General features: G+C 41.1%; 1 protein-coding gene across 1 annotated transcript in view; it reads right to left on the bottom strand.

Annotated features, from left to right (window-relative positions):
* LOC131226624 (peptidyl-prolyl cis-trans isomerase FKBP17-1, chloroplastic-like) overlaps positions 1-23,008 on the bottom strand; it is a gene marked incomplete at its 5' end in the record, with an annotated part of 59,165 nt that overhangs the window by 24,205 nt on the left and 11,952 nt on the right. The window contains 2 exons of the mRNA XM_058222206.1: positions 19,504-19,620; positions 21,629-21,751. Of these exons, the coding sequence (XP_058078189.1) occupies positions 19,504-19,620; positions 21,629-21,751 (240 nt within the window). The remainder of the gene's footprint in view (positions 1-19,503; positions 19,621-21,628; positions 21,752-23,008) is intronic.

Raw genomic sequence — 23,008 nt, 5'->3', positions numbered from 1 at the left:
GATGCCGGTTTTGTATCGGCCAATACAGCCTTAATACATCTGTATCAACATGGTGCTATACATGATACGAATCTATATTGGCCCATCTTAAAAACTGGATATTATCCATTTGATACAGCAAGTATCGGCCGATACAATGCCGCTACCTCATATGCGTATCCGTCAAACCGATATGGGCATAAAAAGACAACCAGCTGCCATTTTCGCTTTTTACCCTTTTTTCCTTCTCATGTTGAATTTCTTTTACTTGGGATTTGTTGTATCCCATTTACGACCAGATCAACACCTGTTTCAAAAATCAAAACAACAATTTTTGGCTACAATCAAAGGATCAAACGCAGGGTGGTTGATTTGGAAAAAAAAAAAAACAGAAGAAGAAGATAGAAAAAACCATTTTTTTTAGTTTGTTGTAATCATGTCGAATTAGCATGATAACTGCAAATTGATCAAATCATGCTTGATCTGCGTTCAATTTGGGGATTTTTTTCATATTTTTTTTTTTTCAACTTTCATTGGTAGTTTTTAAAACTTTTTCCAACAAATTGTTATGATGATGCATAAATACAATGTTAATACTATGATTTACGGATTTCACACATGCATTGCTTAAATAAAGTTTTTACAACATTTTTTTGTATTTTCAGACCCTTTTTTTGGCATTTTATAACATTATTATTCTTTTTCCAAAATAAGTTCAGGGAAATAAATCAAATCATAGATCAAGGTAAATCTATATTTTTTTAACATAAATCTACCATTTGCTAATTTTTATTTTGACCTTCTTTTACCATCATTTTTTTTTTTTTTTTTGGTTTTTCCAAAATTTCTTTAGGGGGAATGATAGATTTATGTTGTTTAAGCATAGATCTAAGTTCTTTAAACATAGATATACATTTTATATACCATAATTTTATTTTTTAATGTAGCCCTTTTTTAGCAATTCTCAATTTTTTTTATGTTTTCAAAAATCAAATTGGGGAAATCAAAAGTTATTGTTGTTTAAACATAGATCTACCATCTATGAGCTGTAATTTTGTTTTTTCATGCATTTTCAACCATTTTCAAAAAAATTGTATTTGTTTTCAAAAACTAATTTGGAGAAATGGACGTATGGATGAAATGGTAGATGAATACATTCATTTTCACCTCTCTTTTTCTTTTTTTTTTTGTTTTTGGCCAATTTTAAATTTTTTTTTTTTTATGTTTTCCATTTTTATGAATACACTCTATTTTGGTGTAGTAGGTTGCAGTAGTCTATTAGGTTGTGGTGTATTGGTGTGGTGACGCAGGACAGCCCTAATTATGATGCATGCTCATGGAGATAATTAAACAGCGGAAATAAAAGGAATAAATGATCTAAAATTCTAACAGTAATCATCATAACTGAGAAAATCATAAAGGAAACATGCAATGGAGTGGGCCATCACTACAACCATGAATTATGGAATTCAATTACTACTTAGGTTGGATCCGGCGAGGGATGAGACCTCCCAATCTTGCATGGTCACACCCAATCGATCAATGAAGATCACTAGTCCGAAGAACCAAGAAGTTTCTCGGATTAGGGATTTGAGAATTTGGGGATTTAGGGTTTAGATCGGTTCTCAAGATTTTGATCGAAAAAGGATTAGCCAAAACTGGAAAATAAAAGGAAGAAAATTATTACCTTGAAGAAGTTGGAGGGACACAAGAAGAAATTAGAAGAAGAAGATCAAGGGGAGAAAAGAAGCACCATTAGAGAGAAGAGAGGAAGGAGGCAACCAAAGGGTTTGCTTTTCATTAATCAATAGTTGAAATTCGAGTTTAGGGCTTTAGCCCACTTAAATAAGCAAATAAAGACATAAAATTACTAAAATACCCCTAGAATAAGCAAATAAAGACATAAAATTACTAAAAGACCCCTAACTAAGTCAAAAACACACAAATAACATAAGTACGGGAAAGTTTGGGCGCTCGGTCTTCTTTCTTCAATCTTCTTTCACATGTGTCTTCCCTGAGTGGGGTCTTCTATATGTCCAATCACATGTGAAAGGTCTTCAGCTCCTCAATAGTCGCCTATCCACAAGGACGACACTTGTGGTTGGCGCTTTCTTCGTTGGTACACCTTGAATGCGCTTGTGTCCGCATCAATTCCCCTCGGGTGAGAAAAACTCGACTCCAACGAGTTGAAACTTTTGTAGCGCTCGAGTAGATCTGGATCAATACTGTGAGACTTGACCCGAGTTCGCATGTGTGCATGTATGTGTGTGAGTATGCATCTCATGTATTTTGGTCCCGCGGTCCTACCGGTCAAATTTCGGCGACCCGCGACCTTCGGATAGGGATTGCGGTCACCCTCGAGTTTGGTCACGTAGACCCAACTCAGATTGACCCAAGACCTATGCCATTGCGACCGCATCGTCGCCGCGGTTCCAGCGTCGTGTCTCATGCGTAAATCCGGCGTGTCCATCAAAAGTTATGGGCCGCGCATTATTTGGACCGTTGATTGCATTTTTGGTGGGACCCACCTGATTGCACATTTCCCCATGTGCACTATTCCCCATGTAAGCCACCTTTAGCCTAGCAATGATGACTTCTTTTCTCAAGAAAACCATGATGAGATTAGCTTCTCTAGGCAATGATGAGCCACCCTATCCCATGAGCAATGATTATTTTCTCTTTTCAAAACTCACCTTTTTCTAGGAAAGCAATCATTTCAACCTTAGAAACTCTCTCATCTCCCTCTCTCTTTCTTCATTTCTCTCTTCTCCTCTTTGCAAATATCCTCCATTGCTGAATTTTTCCAGCCCTCTATCCTCTTCTTCTCCCCTAGATCTAACCATCAAAGATCCATCATCACCATTGAACCCCCTTCCTTGAAGCTTAAGGAGCATGGTGGTTGAAGAATCTTGAAGATCCAACAAGTGGGTGAGCATGTAGGATAGATTGCATGGTTCTTATTTTTCATAGATCTTTTGTTGCTTCATATGGAGAGTGTAGGACTCACCACATCAATGGTGAAGGTCCACCACTCCTTAGATAAGGTTTTTTTTTTAGCCATCACTTGCATGCATGTGATCTTGATGGGGCCATTCTCCATGGACCCCATCTTGATGAGATTTCCCTTATTCTTCTCTTCTCTCCTTTTTGTGGTTTGGATGTAATGATTATGTGGCCCACCTGATGTGCCATGCAACCAGAATTTTTAAATTTTGGGACATCCAGGCCCAAGTTGTTGGACACCCAGGCCCAACTGTGCTGCCTAGTTTTGCTGCTTGATTTGGAAAGCCTTTGGGCCTGATTTTATGGATTTTCTTGGGGAGGTGCTGGGCTTGGGAGTTATGTGACACATCAGGGTGGACCCTACCTTGTGGAATCTATGATTTATTTCCCATTTATTAAATTTTTGGGCTGATCTAGACAGCAACATGTTGCTGTCCAGATTGCTGGAATTTTTTTTATGCTGTAATGTATGTGTTGTAGGCCTTGTTTGTGGTCTCCTTTTTCCTGATTTCTTAGACTTCTCTTTGAGGTATGGACCCCACCTAAAAGTATGCTAAACCTCAGCTTCAAATGTCCCTATTTGATCACCCAAAAGGGTGGGCCAAGGAGGGTGGACGGTCCAGATTTTTCTGGACTGTCCAGCTACACTGTTTGCTGGAAACTCATAAATATCAGCCTGATTTTGAAATGGTGGGCCACCTTTGTGGACCCCACCTTACTGTATACTTATATAGGAAGGTTGGTCTTGCATTTTTTCCAAATTTACATAGACCTGGGCCCACTCAAATAGGGTGCTAAAGCCAGGGACAGCAGCATTGCTGCAGCAGGAAAATAAAAATCAGGACCTTGTTGTCCATGAATTTCATGAGTTAAATAAAATATTTCTACCATCCCAAAAATCCTAAATTTTTGTAGGGAGGTGTCCCACCTATGGTAGGACCTATCCACATAATTTCAGGGCCAAGGAATCCTATTTGGGCATCCAAAAGGGTAGGCCAACATACTGGACTGCCAGAAATTTCTGCTGTGCAGTCCAGCAGCATAGTCCCATAAAAATAATATTAAAAAAATAATTTCTAAGAAGGTGGGCCACATTTCTGGATGCCAACTTGTTTTAGGCTTGATGAGAGACCTTGGGTCCAAATTTCAGGAATTTTGGAGGCCCAGAACCCACCCATTGGATGGCCCAAATTCAGGACAGTTATATTCCAGCAATATTTTACCCTGGATAGATTGTATTATTTAAATTAATTTAAATACTTTTGAGTATCCTAAAATCATGAAAATTTACAGGAAGGTGGTCCACCCATGGTGGGACTCACCTACAAATTTTTGGGGCCAATGGAGCCCTGTGTACACCGTGGCAAGTGCTGGAATGGCTCACCACGTTCAGGTGTCCCGATTCACCAGATTTTCTTGATGGTCTGTTTTATTTAAATTAATTAAAATACTTCTGACCATCCAAAAATCACAAAATTTTGAGGATTCGTGGTCCACCTATGGGAGGACCATCTTGTAAATTTTCATGGCCATCGGGCCCCTGTACTGATCGTGGTGTGGCCTGCAAACTTGGGTCAGTTTTGGGCCAGATACTCAGGCCCGTAGGACTACCCATCACGGGACGCCCCTACCTTGGGCTGTTGCTGGGCTTGTATTCCAGCGGCATGGCCCACTTCTAATATGTGTTGTGCATTCCCCTCTCATCCGGTGGGACCCACTATGATATGTGTGGGTCACCATGGGCTAGTAACCCATCTGAATTACATAAATTTCTAGATTCCAGCAGGCCCAGGAAGTGGGTGGGCTGAAATTCCAGTAAGGGGCCCAAATTTACTCCATAGTTGATTGTTTTGGAGCTGTTGTGGCCCACCAGATTTAAGGGAGTATTGCACACACTCCTTACCTTATTTCCTTAGATACTTTTGGGCATAATTAGTTCCTCTTAAGGCCCACCTTTGTGGTGATGTTGGGGGTTAGCCTTAACCAGATTTTTTTTGGTAGTTTGTAGGCCCAATGGGCTGGAAACCTATTTCTTGAGCCCAAGATCGTGTAGGGCCTGACCTTATTGTTTCACAGGCCCAACGGGCCGTCTACAGGCTGACCGTGTGTATTTATTAGCAGTGATGCCCTCATGAAATGCTTAATTATGGGCTGACTTGCGGGGCCCATATAAATGTATAGTGTGGAGGGCCTTGCTAGGTCTTTGGGCTGATGTGGCAAGGCCCACACTGTCAGTATAGGCCTTGCTTATGTGTATTCTTGGGTTTATGGGCTGCCCTCAAGCCCACCATAATGTATGAATTGGATGACTTTTGTTTTGGGCCATTTCTTTAGGGCCCATTATGTGATATAGTATATGCATGTTTGTGTTAGCAAGTAGGCCTTGTGGACTTAGTTCTTTTGGATAGGCCCATTGATCTTGAGCCTATACTCTCCTATCTATTGTGAGGGGCTTAGGGGCAATGATACACAAGAAGTCGGGCCCTTGGCTGCCCATTAAACTGACCCTGTACTTAGGCCAAAAGTGAGGCCCAACTCACTTGTGTTAAATATGAAACTTGCCCATGTAAATGAATTACTGGGCTGCCCATGAAGCCCACCACAATATGTGGAATTATGACCTTTGTGGTTGGGCCTAAACCTTACTTGAGGGCCCACTATATGGCTTATGAGTTGGGCTTGGTGTATGGCCTACTAGTTCACACATTGCTTAGGCCTTAGATCTTTCATTATATGGGTAGTGGTGAGCTACCTCTTGGAAACCAGTTGAGGTTGGATGTCCTCCTGGGTGATCCTAAGGTAAGCTCATAGGTTTCTCTATGGGTGGTTAAAGGCCCACCATAGACCTTAGGCTATTTATTTAAGGCTCAATGTGCATGTATGTAGAACCTACCTTAATGCATGTTTGGTCCAGGCCGTCCAAGCCTTGGATCGCCCGATTGTGGAAGCACTCTCTGCCTTGGGTTGCTGCTGGACTCACAATCCAGTAGTAGGCCTACTTGATCTTTTCATGATATATACACACTCTCCATCTGGTGGGGTCCCCCAGTGAGTATAGTTGGCCTTCATGAGATTATTTTCACATACTCAACTAATTTCTGGACCTTAGCAGGCCCAGGAAGTCAAATGGGCCAAAAGTTTATCAAAGGGACTTCGATGTACAATTTTATGGTTACAACTTTATTTGGTTGTGGGGCTCACCATATTGAGAACTTGTGTACGTGTTACATGCTTATGCTTTCTTATAATCCTTGGGCTTAATCAGCGCATTCTTTTGGGTCACTTTTAGTGATCTTATGAGGACCCCATCTTAAGATCAGAATTTTGGGACATCCAGTGAGCCCAGATTGGGCAGGGACATCCCAGCTTGGCCCAACCATACATTGGGCTGACTTCCACCATTTTGATGGACTTGTGGGCTGAGGTAAGGATAGTATTGGGCCCTCGGTTGCCTACTTAAATTGCTAATTATTGGGCTGATGTAGTGGGGCCCATTTCATCCAAACTTAAACCTATTTTTGGGCCGTATATTGTGTACACGGGCTGCCCACCAAGTCCAACTTAATGCATGGATTCTATGGCCATTGGGAGTTGGGCCTTGGGCCTTAATTCCCCTCTTAGAGCCATGTTGTTAAAAGTAGTATTATATCTTTTTATGGCCTATTATGAGGAATATATGTATGTGGTTACTTTTATTTTTATCTTAAATGTAGGCCTTGGGCCTTTTATCCATATAGTTCATGGTAGATATGCCTTTTTGGGGAATGGTGGTTAAATGTCCCCATTATGGACCCCTCTAGGTCTGATTGTATTTAAAAGTGATTGGATACTTATCTTAGACAGTTTCTAGGCTCATTTCTATGTTACTTAGACCCGTTGTTGTATGCTTAGTCTCATGGGCTACCCCAGGTAAATGGGCCCCCACTAGAGGTGGGATTCCTTATGGATATTGTCTAAGTACCTAGTCGTGGTTCCTTCTTGGATAGGAGGAATGTAATTTACTTTGTATATCACCGCATGATGCGTCTAGACCCATCTTCATGACCCATGTGCATCATTGTATGCTTGGATGACACTGTGTGTGTGGTTATGATTGTGCCATTGGGCATTGCATGCTGTCTCCCTGAGGGACGTGATATTCCCTCTTGAGCATGTTGGATGCTTGGAATTGATGCATAGTTGATTGTGTGATTCATGCATCCAGCATTGCATAATATATGAGTATTATCACCCTTGCTTCATCAGGGTTGTAGCCTCCACAGATACATCGTGGATGGCCATGTTTGGACACCGGAAATGTTACTTGAGCATACCGGGTGCATAGGATGCCCATGGGTGAAACTCCCAAAACTTCCATGGTACCAAGGATCTGCTCCAACGCCGTGACCGGGTGGAATATATGAGCGCACGAGGGCCTTATACCATTAGGCCGCGACTCCCACTGTCATGTAGTCGGTTGGATAGGGGTGTGGCCTTACTCGCCTGATGTAAGAGGGCATTGCTAGGCTGAGTCTGACCAGCTCGTGAATGGGTCCGCTACCGTCAGGCCTTGATGGTGATTGGTTGTCCACAGGCGGGTAGTGAGGTCTCTTATGCTCGTTTGGTATGCGGGTCTGTAGAGCGATAATTGGAGTGTAATGGACCCGGTGATTTCCTTATGATTGGAAATATACTTGACATACGGTTTGGTTATGAGCACTGGCATTACTTGCATCGCATTAGTATTGGTTATGCAAGCCCCTTCATGCATTGCCTTGGTATGGCGTCTAGTACTCATTACATCATATTCATGATAAGCCTTGGTAAGGCTAGTGATATTCTCATTGAGCATGTCTCCTTCCTGTATCTCCTATTATTCTTCTGTGCACTATTATCACACACTAACACCACCCTCTAAGCTTTTATAAGCTTATGCACGATTGATGCGTGCAGGAGATCCTAGGCAGGTGTCGCAGTGGCAGAGTTTGGATTAGAGCTGAGCTTGAGGACCCAGTATTGCATCCTTCCTTTCTTTCTTCTATTATCTTATGTATATCCTTTTGGACCTTATGTAACTTGTAAAAGTTCAAATTCTTAGTGGATTTTGTGATATGTGCCTTTTTTATTCTCAGATTTACTTGTTATGATCTTGGGTATGCTCGTATTGGAAATGGTTAAATTGTTATAGAAATCCTCCTTGTAGGATCCCAGGATCGGAACCTGCTTCAGGAGCCGAGAATGGGGTACTACGGAGGCTGTTGCGGCCAGAACCGGCCATCGGGTTCCTTGTGAATCCGGTTACCGAGTCTGGGGCGTGACAAATACCCTGCAATGCGTCACCCGACAGCCACGTAGATTCAGACGATGGTTTGTTCTTCCACTTTACAAGATACCTTTGGAAACCCCCATCTCTCGTGGATACTATCTTGTCATCCAAGATTTCCTCAATTGCTTCTTTATGGGTAATGGGTGGAGGAGAGGGTGGAAGGGGTTGGGTAGCAAACTCAGAAAAAGGCCATGAAAGGGACGATGTTTCAATAATGGGAGTATGGGCACGGACTAGATCTTCCACATTAAAAGTTGGATTAATGCTCATTTCAGGTGGAAGGTCAACCCGATACGCGTTGGACCCAACCTTTTGTAATATCTTGAATGGTCGAGCACTATGCGCTTGTAATTCCTTTGCAGATCCTTAAGAGAATCGCTCTGGCCTTATTCGCACCATTACATAGTCTCCTTCTTAAAATTCTTGCACTCTACGATGAGAATCAGCTGAAACTTTATAATCATCATTGCTTTTATTTAACCGCTGTCTAATATGTGTATGCAAATCATGAATATGGCGTGCGAATGCATCGGCTAACTCAGAAGACCTTTGGGTAACAAACATAGGTAAGAGATCTATGGGCATTCTAGGTTTATAACCACTTACAATTTCAAAAGGACTCAACCCTGTAGATCTATTAACTAACCCATTATAAGCAAGTTCAGCAGTTGGTAAAATTAGGTCCCAAGTCTTAACATGTTCACCCACTAGACAACGTAGAAGATTTCCAAGGCTACGGTTTACCACTTCAGTTTGACCATCTGTTTGTGGGTGGTAAGCAGTAGAAAATTGTTAACGAGTTCCCATTATGTGCCACAGTGTCTTCCAAAAATAGCTAGTAAATCGAACATCACGATCAGACACTATGGTTTTAGGTAACCCATGGAGACGCACCACACCATCAAAAAAGAGACGAGCAACATGAGATGCATCTGACGTCTTCGAACATGGGAGGAAATGCGCCATTTTAAAAAAACGGTCCACAACAACAAAAACGAAATCGTGCTTTTTTATAGTCTTGGGAAGCTCGAGCACAAAGTCCATACTAATGTCCTTCCACGGAGCATGTGGCACTGGCAATGGGGTGTACAGCCCGGTATTTTGCTTTCTTTGCTTTGCCAGCTGACATGTTCGACACTGCCCTAAAACTTTGGCTACGTCTCGCTTGAGGCTTGACCAATAGAAACGATCTTCCACGAGGGCAATAGTCTTATCACGACCAAAATGGCCAGTTATCCCTCCTGAATGGAGGAATTCACGAAGGAACATACGGGGAATACAAAGTCTGTCTCCCTTGAAAAGAAAGTCATCTTTAAGAACATATTCACCCATAATATGCTGGTCACTAGAGAGCGACGCGTAAGTACCCCCAAAATCAGGACATGTGGGGTATTCATCTTTCAGTTACTCAAATCCGACTACCTCTACACTCAAGGAGTTGAGCAATGCCACTCTCCTACTAAGGGCATCCGTTGGTTTGTTTTCAACCCCGGCCTTGTGTTTCAAAACAAACGAATATTCCTGAATAAACGCTACCCACTTGGCATGCCTTGGGTTGAGTTTCTTCTGAGAATGCAAATATCTCAAAGCCTTATGGTCAGAAAACAAAACGAATTCTTGCGGTAGGAGGTAGTGTCGCCAATGTCTCAGGGATTGCACTACCGCATAAAATTCTTTGTCGTAAGTGGAGTATTTTTGTTTTGCCTCATTCAGTTTCTCACTGAAATAGGCCACTGAGTGTCCTTCTTGACTCAACACTCCACCTATACCGACACCAGACGCATCGCACGCTACTACAAAGACTTTAGAAAAGTCAGGTAGACGCATGACAGGAGCTTCCACCATCTTGCCCTTAATTTCTTTAAAAGCCTTGACGGCGGCTTTAGACCACACGAACTCTCCCTTTTTCATGCACTCGGTAATGGGAGCCATGATCATGCTAAAACCCCTAATGAACCGACGATAAAAAGTTGTTAGGCTGTGAAAACTTCGCACCTCATGAATGTTCCTTGGTTCTGGCCACTCAACTATGGCCCTGACTTTTTCAGGGTCTGCGCGCATCCCTTCAGATGACACTATAAATCCTAAGAACACAACTTGGCTAGACATGAATGCACATTTCTTAAGATTAGCGTACAACTTTTCCTTACTAAGGACACTACAAACCTTCTTTAAATGTTCAAGGTGTGATTCCTTAGTGGTACTATAAATAAGAATATCGTCAAAGTGCACCACTAGGAATTTTTCCATGAACGGCCTTAAAGTTTGTATCATCACCCGCATGAAAGTACTGGGTGCGTTAGTCAAGCCGAAGGGCATGACCAACCACTCATACAGCCCATCTTTCGTCTTAAATGCCGTCTTCCACTCATCTCCTGGGTGTATACGAATTTAATGATATCCACTCTTGAGGTCTAACTTAGAGAATATAGTGGACCTGGCCATCATGTCAAGCATATCATCAAGTCTAGGTATAGGGAACCTATACTTGACAGTAATTTTGTTTATGGCACGGCTGTCCATACACATGCGCCACGTGCCGTCTTTCTTTGGCGTCAACAATGCAGGCACGGCACATGGGCTCATACTCTCTTGGATGAAACCCTTTTGCAGAAGCTCATCAACTTGCTTCTTCAACTCTGCATGCGCTGCAGGGTTCATCCTGTAGTGAGGAAGGTTCGGTAGAGTAGACCCTGGGACAAGATCAATGGCATGCAGCATACTGTATGTCCCTCATAGGTGGCAACTCATTCGGTAAGTCTTCAGGAAATACATCATTGTATTCCTTCAGGACCGAGGTCACCTCACAAGGCAACTCTGATGGAACCTCAGGTGTAATTTCTCTAGCCACAAGGGCATACACCATAGAATCCTCCTTAGCCTCTTTTTCAAACTCTCTTGCGCTAATTATATGTAAAGACTTAGGTTTGGATTTCCCCATTTCTCTAGGCTCACTTGCCTTCTCATCCTTCTTCTTCCCTAGTGTATTCTCAGGTGGCATGGGATTAAGTTTGATCTTTTTACCATTATACATAAAAGTACACGCATTCGAACGGCCAAAGATCGTGACATCTTTATCGAATAGCCACGGTCTACCTAAGAGAACATGTCCCACATCCATAGGTAAAACATCACACCACAGGGACTCTTTGTATGACCCAAACTCGATGGGGACTAGACATTGCTGGGTGACAGGTAGGGATGTCTTGTCAACCCAAGAAACTTTATATGGGTCTGGATGAGGTGTGGATTTCAGTTTTAAGCGATCTAAGGTGCTAGTGGAAATCACATTCTGACAACTTCCACTGTCCACTATCACCTTACAATTCTTTTCACCACACTTGGCAATAGTGTAGAAGATAGTGCTTCGACGCTAGTCAGCACTACTTCTAGACTGAGCTAACACACGCCTGACTACTGCAAGCGTTGCTTCTCCATCCACGTCTTCTTCATCAGTAAGTCCTCCTTCAGGGTGATACTCTTCAACTTCATAATCACCTTGGTCATCTCCACCCTCGTGAGACTCGCCTATAACTAAGGCTCTCCCACGGCTCTTCGTAGGACATTGATTAGACATGTGGCCAAGGTTGCCACACTCATAGCACCTCACTTGGCTCATGTTACTAGGACCAGCACCAAGAACCTCTTTGCCCTTATCCTCCCTAGGCCTAGGCGGAATGGTCGCTTGTGCCCTAGGTTGACTACCAATATTAGGTCTAGTTCCTTGGGAACTAGATCTAGCACTGGAGTCTCGGGACTCAAAACGACGAACGACAGGAGCCTTCAGATATTGCTCTAACTCCTGCACGACTTGATATGCTTCATCTAAGTCCGTTAAGGGCCGAGTAATAAGCTCGCGCTGAAGATCCGCACAAAGGCCCGTCTTGAAACGCAAGAGCGTTACTAGAGGGTCTTCTCGGATATCACATCGCATCACATACTCTTCAAATTTAGAGATGTAGTCAGCGGCAGACATTGACCCTTGGCGTAAGGATTGCCATTGGTCAAGGAGCTTCTGACGGTATGAGAGAGGAAGGTACTTCTCCTTCAACTTCTCTTTCATCTCATACCAATGTGTGATAGGGGCTCTACCAACTCTCTCTATCCTACGCTCGGTGTTGGTTCAGAAGAGCTTGGCTTGACCCACAAGCTTCATCTTAGCAAACCGCATTTGACGGTTTTCTGACATGCCATACCACTCAAAGTAGTGGTCCATGTCAGCAACCCAGTTAAGGAATGCCTTGGGATCTAAGCGCCTATCAAAACTCGGGGCCTCAACTCTCACACTCTTCATCGCACGCTCATCTGGATCATAACGGTCTTGATGACCACATGTGGCTCGTGCCTCTCGCACCACACCACGACCGTTACCACGATCTCTATCCTCACTACCACCACGTGTGGCAGCGCGTTCTTCAATGATTCCTTTCACTTGGGAGTGTGCATCTTCCCCTACAGCGGGGTTTTCCTTTTGGGACGCCTCTAGTTGCTCCACCTTAGTCATGGTAGTGGTAATTTGGTTCTCAAGGCGGGCAAACTCACGCCTTTGACCCGCTTCTAGGGCGGTTATCTTTTGTATCAATTGAGCAAGTTCCTCAGATAACTGCTCGTTATTCATGGTATGTTGAAGTCCGAAACCTCTACCTCTTCTCGTGGGCATACAATGAAGACTTGAACCAAACTCTACCTAACTAGACTACTAGGTGTTATGACTTTTAAGATGAATGCAATGAATGCAAAACTACTATGAACTGACACAATTAAGTTGAAACAGGAAACAACTCAAATCTGGAAATTTTCCAAATTAGGAACTTTCTAAAATTGAAAAGTTTCTAAACCTGGAACTTTCCTAAGTTAAACCTAAAAATCGAAACCCTAATTTGATAACTCGATTTAGACAAAAACCATGTAAGCCTAGGCTTTGATACCAAATTTGACGCAGGACAGCCCTAATTATGATGCATGCTCATGGAGATAATTAAACAGCGGAAATAAAAGGAATAAATGATCTAAAATTCTAACAGTAATCATCATAACTGAGAAAATCATAAAGGAAACATGCAATGGAGCGGGCCATCACTACAACCATGAATTATGGAATTCAATTACTACTTAGGTTGGATTCGGCGAGGGATGAGACCTCCCAATCTTGCATGGTCACACCCAATCGATCAATGAAGATCACTAGTCCAAAGAACCAAGAAGTTTCTCGGATTAGGGATTTGAGAATTTGGGGATTTAGGGTTTAGATCAGTTCTCAAGATTTTGATCGAAAAATGATTAGCCAAAACTGGAAAATAAAAGGAAGAAAATTATTACCTTGAAGAAGTTGGAGGGACACAAGAAGAAATTAGAAGAAGAAGATCAAGGGGAGAAAAGAAGCACCATTAGAGAAAAGAGAGGAAGGAGGCAACCAAAGGGTTTGCTTTTCATTAATCAATAGTTGAAATTCGAGTTTAGGGCTTTAGCCCGCTTAAATAAGCAAATAAAGACATAAAATTACTAAAAGACCCCTAAGTCAAAAACACACAAATAACATAAGTACGGGAAAGTTTGGGCGCCCGGTCTTCTTTCTCCAATCTTCTTTCACATGTGTCTTCCCTGAGTGGGGTCTTCTATATGTCCAATCACATGTGAAAAGTCTTCAGCTCCTCAATAGTCGCCTATCCACAAGGACAACACTTGTGGTTGGCGCTTTCTTCATTGGTACACCTTGAATGCGCTTGTGTCCGCATCATGTGGTGGGCACTTATTCAATGGAGTGGACTTGTTGTTGTGTTTATTGGGTAACTTGGGTTAGATCATTGCCCATTGGAAATTTGAGCCAATGATTAAGCTTGTCAATTAACGACTTGACATCAGGAAAATGGTTGTGAATGACATAGGGAAAATTGCATCCCTCAACATGTTGCAAATTCTCCGTACCCTCCACATGTAGCAAATTCTCCGTATTTTTAGGTATTTGTAGATGCAGCAGCAAATGCAAGACATGAGATTAAAGCACCCAGTTCTCACGACATCAACACGAAATATTCAAATGAAGTGTACAATGAAATGTGGGGTTATATACAATCATTTAGAAGAACATGGGAGAGCAAAGAATACACAACCACGTGCGCTGGTTCAATTATCCCAATGAGGTTGAGCATGATAAATTTCATGGTTTACTCCCACCTTGGTACAATGCTCATTAGAGTCATTGATACATCTGATCAAGTGAAGACTACTCCATACATATTTAGCCCGATGGCCGGAATGGTGGATGAAGTTGTCATTATTAGTTCTCAAGATTGACACTAATAATGAAGCATCATACAAGGCAACTGGAAATATGCTTATGAAGAAGAGGCCTAATCTATTTTGGTCACCTTGCGCAACCCACTACATTGACGTCATTCTCGAGGATATTGGGAAGAAGAAGAGTATATTGAAGTTACTTGAGAAGGCAAGGTTGATTGTAACGTACATCTACAATCACATTTGGATAATGGCTCTCGTAAAGAAGTTCACATGTAAATGAGAGTTATTGAGGTCAGGGCATCTAGATTCACCATGAATTTTAGACCCATGAAGAGCTTATATAATCATAGAAGGGCATTTAACGAGATAATTGCATCTCGGTGGTGGATAGATTCTAAGTATGATGGAAAGCTAAGGAGTGGCACGCCTGTGGCAATGCGCGCAATGAGAGACAACAAGTACTGGAAGAAATTCCTAAAAATTATGCAAGTAATGGAACATTTGATTAAAGTTCTTCGACTTGTAGAAAGTAACAATAGGCTGACTATGGACTTTCTTTAGGAGGCTATGGATGAGGCAAAGTTGTCTATTTTACAGAATTATAAACACTACATGGATCACTGAAAGCTGATAGATAAGCATTGGAATAAACAGATTCACCATGATCTCTACACAGTAGATAAAAAGGTTACAATCATTTAGCTACTTAACAGTTGTTAGTTCATACTCTTTAATTCATACTTACAGTTATAATTTGTGAGTTACTTTTGTTAAACATATAATGTCAAATTTTAATATGCTCTCTTCTTTAATAGTTGCAAGCTACTTCTTAACCCTTTTATTCCGGCACACACCTACATATCAGGAAGATGATGAAATTAATGTCAGTCTGAAAATTGTTATCAAGAGGTTGGAGCAAGACATTAATTGACAAGTTGATGCTACAAATAAGATACCACTATTTAAAATTAAGGTTTTTATTTTAAAATGCATTACATATGTCATATACAGAGTACTTATTACTTTATCTTTCATAGGTGGAGACTTATGCACTTGCAATGGGAAAGCTTTGTAGATCCACTAGCACAAGCTATTACACAGAGAACCAATCTAGCTATAACGAGTGGTATGTAAGATTTAAGATAACTTAGGTCTAAATTTTAAAATGAAGATAACGAGTGCACCTACTTGGAGGAGTTGTAGTCAAAATTTTGAGTCAGACAACATCCTCCATAAGAAGAATCGGTTAAAGCAGAAGGTAGAGAAAAATGTATTCATTCACTACAACGTGAGACTAGGTTAAAAATATGAAGAAATCAAGAGGGAAGGCAAATAACCTACGGCAGTATTGTCCAATATTTTTATACTGCATTTTCGCTAAAGACGACCATCTCTTCTCTCATGGCTTGAACAAAGGAAGAAAGACAAAAATGTAGCCGATGGTGAGGAGCTAAAATTCCTGGATCTCATTGCAGAAACAACCCAACCTCCGAGTCATCCAAAGTCAATTATTAAAGATGGTGACGAAGGACACGGTATCAGTGCAACTAAGTCTGATAGTCATCGCAGTTGCAGCGAAAATGGTGAAGATGGTGATGATCATGTTGGTAGTACCGGTGGACATGTATTTGTTGGTGGTGCCAATGAGACTGAGACGGTAGTGGCTAGCACCTATCATTATCCACATGACACCGTACCCGGCCCAAGCCAATCCAGTCGAGACCACGGAAAGAGCCCAACTACAATGACTAGCCATAGAGATTATTCGAAGGTGCCTAGTTCAAGAGATTAAGATGATGGTGAAACTGGTAATGGTCAGAGGACACATGCTTATTATGATGATGACGACTACCAGGACATCGTAGAGCTCATACCTACACCTACCTATCAGATCCTACGGTCTCCATGGCAGAATTCAACAGCACCACACCCATACAATCAATATAGAGATTATTCAGAGCAACTACCACCACAACTGCCAACTAGTGATGATATATAAAGTTACTATTTTTTTCTGAAGAGTAAAAAATTAATTTATTAAGAAAGCGCAAAGCATTACAACCTAGGCAAAAAGAAAGAAATATTAGTCTTATAAAGATTTTATATAAGAAGCCAATTCCACTACAAAGCGCTTTGCTTCAGAAGGGACCTCCTCCGCCTTACTGCACTCGTTCCGGAAGCACCATCCATTCCCTTTCCCCATGTATAGACCATAAAGCAGTCAGCAGGGCCAACCTCCAAGGATCTCAACAATTACAACCAAACCAAACACCGTGCCCATTCAAGAAAAGGTCCATAAATGATTCCGGCATTACCCAAGATATATCAGGACCTATGAGGCAGCTCCACGATTGCCTTGCAAACACACAATGGATGAAGAGGTGATTTATAGATTCGGTATTATTCTCCATATAAATAATACAAACCATCGACAATCTTTCCCCTACCTACAAGCTACCCAAAAGCTGCAATTTTCGGAGTGGCTCCATATTGTCATACATATGTCGTGTGCTCGCTAACTCCTCCCTCTCCTATCTCCGAAGGGACTCGTAAAATGACCAAACCGAGAAGCGTCCCGACTTATCTTTTAACCACACCATCCCATCCTCTTCTTCATTAACTGGAACATGAGCTTGAAGGCGATCGAGGAGCCTCATAAATTCTTCAATTTCCTCAACTAGCATATTCCTTCGACAAGGTGGTGTCCACACCACCTTAGATCCAATGACAACGAAGCACTTAGATACCATTATATCCTTTTCCACTGCTAAGCATGCCACTCTCCAGAAAGCTTTTTGGAGGGACATGTCTCCAACCCACACATCCTCCCTGAATATGATTCTCTCCCCATTTCTGATCGCAAAGCCTATCCCTACAATAAAACTGGACTTGAGCCTTGCAACTCCCTTCCAAATCCACAATGCTTCATAAAGAGACAAGTCTTTTACACCCCATCCTCCAGCTATGCACCTGTACTGCCTACCATTCCTCGCACAAGGCATTCTCTTTTGTCCTGAACTGCCACAAACACTATCCTCACCCCATGTGCCTTTTAAAATGTTTGGGGATGTTGCTAACCTCCCCATGAAGGTGGGGGCATTAGCAAAACCCATTATAATTATAAAAGCTACAGATAAATGAGAGAGTGAGTAGTGAAAAGGGGAGAGAAGGAACTGTGAGAGAGAGAGAGAGAGAGAGAGAGAGAGAGAGAGAGAGAGAGAGCTAAGAATCGTTGTCTCTTTTTTAGAGCACGAGAAATATGAGTTTTTGATATTCTAGCTACGTATGATGCTTGATACACAGGCACATGGAAATGGTGTGTAAGGATATAGTAACTCAAGATAAACTGACTACATGGTGCTGCCTGCTGTCTCTGAATAACAGTCCAAAATCAGATTGTCAGACAATCCTACCTCTGATTTGTGGATAACTGTTTGTTGAAACTAGACCATTGGATAGTTTTTAACATTTTATTTTAACCGTCCAATAAATAGGCACCAATCTGATAGGCAGATAATCAAATAAGCATATATCTTGGTTCATGGTACATCGAAATCAGTGACCATAAATCAGACAGCTTCAATTGAATTACTTAAATCTCACATATGCACTTTTTAAAATAATTTATGAGTACCTATGTATCATCAACACAGTCAACCAGAGGATCAAACTTTTTCTCTACGATACGCTTACAAAAAAGGGAAACATTGGCATCACAACACCTGGGCACTCAAGGGCGTGGCCTATTGCTTCCATAGGTCGAACAACTTCATCTGTGAGATCAATACCATCCATCAGGTGAGCCACCTAATGTTTGGCTGAATCCAAACATCACACAAATCCAAAACTATAGGAAACAGTGCAAAATCATTCCTAAAACCTATAAATTCACATGGTGTGGTCCACATGTGTCAGAACAGCATAATCTTTGCAACATCCTTTCCTACCAGCGATTTGGCATCAAATGATTGGATTGGATGGCATATATAAACAACAGTGGGCCCCAATTCAACTAATGGTGGGCCCATCCCAACTCTTCCCTACAGTGTGGCTTGCTTGAGTTTTGGACCGGCCTGATTTTTGGGTTCAGGGTGAACATTTTGCAACACATAATGGACAGGGTGGATCTCATGCACGTTGTGCCCCACAAGCCGCTCAGTTAGCAGTAGGAATGGCCTATCCACCTACTCGTCAGGCAAGGACGGTTCATTAAAAAACCTTAAAATTTTGCTATATTTTTATCGAACGATTACGGTCATGCACATAGATACGTATCTAGTAATTATAGACTTGTCAAATCCAATTAACAAAAGAGATGTAATCTAACAACCCAATTGAGTTATTTGTATTTGCAATAAAGCCATAGAGAGCATGTTTGGTGAAAATTGAGATTTATTAACAACCAAATTTTACCAAACATAAACATTAACAGCTATGAGTGCATGCTTGTACCTTTAGTTTTCATATATGAATGAAAGATTGTTTATATTTGTTTTCATACTTCATTTCATGGATGTTTTGTTTGGGGTTGAGCAGCAATAAGGCAATTTTTGAGAAACAAATTTTTTCCAAGATTGAATGTTAGAATTTCGAGGTTGCATTTAAAAAATGAAACCTCAGACCACATTTCCAGTGGAGATGTTTTAAGGCCATTGCACACTGGAAGGCATAGCTTTGGAAAGGCACACAAAGTAGAAACAAGATCAGACAGTTGATCTGCTTCCCGTCTTCCCAAAACAAAACAAATATTTCGCTCATCGTAGGCAAGAAACAAGCGGGACATCAATTTTGCAATTTGCACAAAAATCAGTTCTATGCAACCATGTTCACAGGGCATCCAAAACCCATCTTAGTTAAAGTGCTATTTAATGTTGTCCATGTAGACCATCCTGAAGCCTTCTTTCATGTCATTGACATTGTCCTCTTTTACTTAAACGATCAAAGGAAAATAGGAGGCAGCATAACAGAATACGTACATTGGGTGGTATAGGTTCTTGTGATGTGTTTTGATATCCTTGGGATGGTGGGATAATGACCCGACGAATGCCTCCAACTTTCATTGACTTTACAGCCGCTTCAATGCCTGAGATAACCTGGATAAAGCATTTCAAGAAATTAAGAATAATAGCTTCCCCAAGTTGATTCCACAATCACTATGACAGGATCATCAAAGTCATTTATTTACATTGCAGTGATTTTAAAGGTGAATGTAAGGCACAGTGTGAGCTAAGAGCCTCCTTGAGCCCTTGAAGCATGAACCTCAGACATTTACACAATTTTGTAGGGCATGTTGGATTGTAGGATGGAAAGGAAAGGACATGTCCTTCACAACTACTTTTCCTGCATTTGTGAAAGATTTTTTTCGTAGAAAAGGCATTTTCCCACAGTAGGAATTTCCTGGAACATTTCCAATGTGTCAATATGTCACATGTGCGACATGAGCCGCCATTCATCTCCAAGCACACCACATGTGCATGTGCCAATTTACCACCTGCCCCAAGTGCAATTGTCTATCTTCAAATGCCCCACATGTGCCATGTGTGAATGTCCACATGTGCCACTATCCATCTTCAAATGCATGTGGCACATAGACAATCTACCACATGCCACCATCCAATGTTTACAGATATATCAGCCAATATTATCAGTATCGTACGTGAGCGATATGAAACATGGGTGGAGTTTCTGAAATCCTGAGTATCATGCAATGTATTGGCATGTATCGCAGTGTATTGCCGATATCGCAAGATATCGGCGACTTTTCCTTTGTAAAGTTCTTTGGTATCCATGATACCTGTCGATATCGACAGATGTCGTCAACACCTGACAGGAACCACAAATCTTTCTTCAAAAAAGCTCCCAAAACTCTTTTTTCTACTTTTTCCTTCAATCTTCTCTTCTAAACACATTGTGGGTGGATTTTGGTCCATCCTTTGGAATCTTTTGAGAGAAAAACCTAGATTTCAAACTGGAATGAAGATTTTCCCGGATTTGGGGCCAGTTCTCATTCGATGAGTGATTTTGCATTTTGATCCTTTTTTTTAATCATACAAAATCGGTGTCAAAATGTTAGAAATTCTTGATTCTAAATATTTTACATGGAAAATCAAGGATTTGAACCTTCGATTTCGAGATTTGAGGGTATGTGGTCCAATTTGGGGGAGAGGAATAGGAGGTGTTTTGAGAATAAGTCAGAAACAGCGGATGCCTCTCCTCAATGAGAGCTATGTATTGGGTTAAAGATTGGGTTTTGAGTTTAAAGGACTTGGATCCTTTTGTGATTGCTCCCTGTTGGGCATTTGATTTTCTTCTGTTGTTTTGTGTCATTTTTCTTGTATTCTTTTCGGCCTTTGGGCGGCTTCCAATAAAGTTTCATAACCTTTCAAAAAAAATGCTTTTAGACCCCTATTAAAGAGAATTATCATGTACCCTTTTTTTTTGCAATTATTCGATTCCTAAATATGCAAATATGTGTATTTTAGCATCTCCTAAAGTTCCATTGAGAAATTCCACCATTTCCTTGTGTTTCCTCAATGTTTCCCTAGTTAATGATACATTTTTGGGCATCAGAGATAATATCGGTGATATCGATACATGTTTCCGTATCCCCAGCCAACGATACATGTAACAATATCGATAATACGAACATTGTTTGGTGGAAGGTGTAAAGGTGTATCTAGAGCATCCTTCCATGTGGGTGATGCTTATATTGCCTTAATGGATAAATTTCACTGCATTTTTGTTTTTGCTTAATAAAAAAATTTTGCCTACAAAAAAATGGAGATTCGTGGTTTTATAAAAATGTTTTTCCAAGGATCTATGAGGGGGAAAATAAAAAATGAGAAGTACGCTGACTAAAACAATCCATAAAGCATCTGTTCTAGATAATTCCATAAGTTTATTGCTAATTCCTCAAAGCAAGCCTTCTGTCTAAGGTGTATACCACTGAGGTAGGATGACTCTAGGAGTACACATTAAGTATTTCACTTGATGAGGTTCTGCCTCAAGGCTTTGAAGATGCATCATATGCCTCAACAAATCATAAAATCAAGTTATTTCACTTGTATTTCCTCTACACATCACATTGTCATCAAATCTTACTTTGCCCGATCCAACAACAAATATGAAAGGAACTGTGTCGCCCATTTCGTCTTTGTGATCGTATGTTGAATCAAAGCGCCACCCTTGTTTTGCTGCCAGCCTTCCATAGTAATGAATTGCAACCTTCGCAATCAAAAGCAGCAAATAAATCGTATTTATTCTGTGTCATTACAGTGATATGGCATTTAAAATGTGGATGTCTCATGGAATATAGGACAGTGTGAATTTGAGTGCCAAAACCAATAATACCAATAGAAATTATAACTGACATGGTGCATATAATGCACCTATTTCTTTGTTCCACCCAAGACCAAGTTGAGCTCCCATGAAATGTGGAACCCACTGAGATTACTGGTATGTACTCGTGGGTGTACAAAAGGAGCTGCCTCTAACACATGAAAATTGATCACAACTCACCTTGAAAATGAATGCAGCTTCTCTAGAAGATATCTACAGCATCACCCCTTTGAAGAGATGAATGCAACAGGAATAATTTACAATTATTAGGATCATTTTGGTCAACTCTGAAAACCGACAATATTTCTCTACTAGAATCATTCAAACCAAAAAGCTTTCTGCAACTCTACCAAATCCTCTTACTTCGTTGTTGAATGTGAGATGGTAATATCATGGTTTTAAATAGCAGTTTGGAGTGCAACCATGGTATTCAAAAATGGTTACTGAATGGCCATTACTTAATGTTAACTTTGGTACCCGTTACACGATACTGGGCGGTAACGCCCATTCTGGAAGGAGAAAAAAAAAAGGCACGTAACGAGCCTGTAATGGCCATAATGGCCGTTACAGCCCATAACAGGACGATACAGGGCTGTAATGGGCCGATGTAGACATTTTCTTCCTTTAAAAAAAAATTAACCATTATAGGGCCGTAACACCTGCTATGGCCCATACCATAAGGGCCATAAGGCTGGCCATTACAACCGCTATTACCATTACTGAATACCTTGAGTGCGACTCACCTGAAGAACCAAACCAGAAATTTGCCCCAATCCATTTGATTCTGCAATAATACTTTCTCGATTCCATTTTAGTCTGGTGACTCATTTCATTCCCCACTGAAATTAAGACAACTGAGCAAAGTTGATCAGTGTTGAACAATATTTAGAACTATTAAGTAATATCCAAATTCTTATAAGGAAACTAAATTTGACATTACATACTAAAGGAGAGGGAAATTTGCAAAAGAAAGGTAACAGGAAGCAATGTTCAGTGTGTCGAATGTATAGGCCAATATTTCGGCCAATATTTTTGGTTCCACAGGTCAGATATGCGAAACCATCCAAGAATAGAAAATTCCCCGTGTATCAACAAAAATCCACAATTTTTATGCATGCCGATATGTCGCGATATTTGCAATAG

The sequence above is a fragment of the Magnolia sinica genome, chromosome 2, assembly GCF_029962835.1.
Source record: "Magnolia sinica isolate HGM2019 chromosome 2, MsV1, whole genome shotgun sequence".
NCBI lineage: Eukaryota > Viridiplantae > Streptophyta > Magnoliopsida > Magnoliales > Magnoliaceae > Magnolia > Magnolia sinica.
This window is presented reverse-complemented; position numbering and strand designations above follow the sequence as displayed.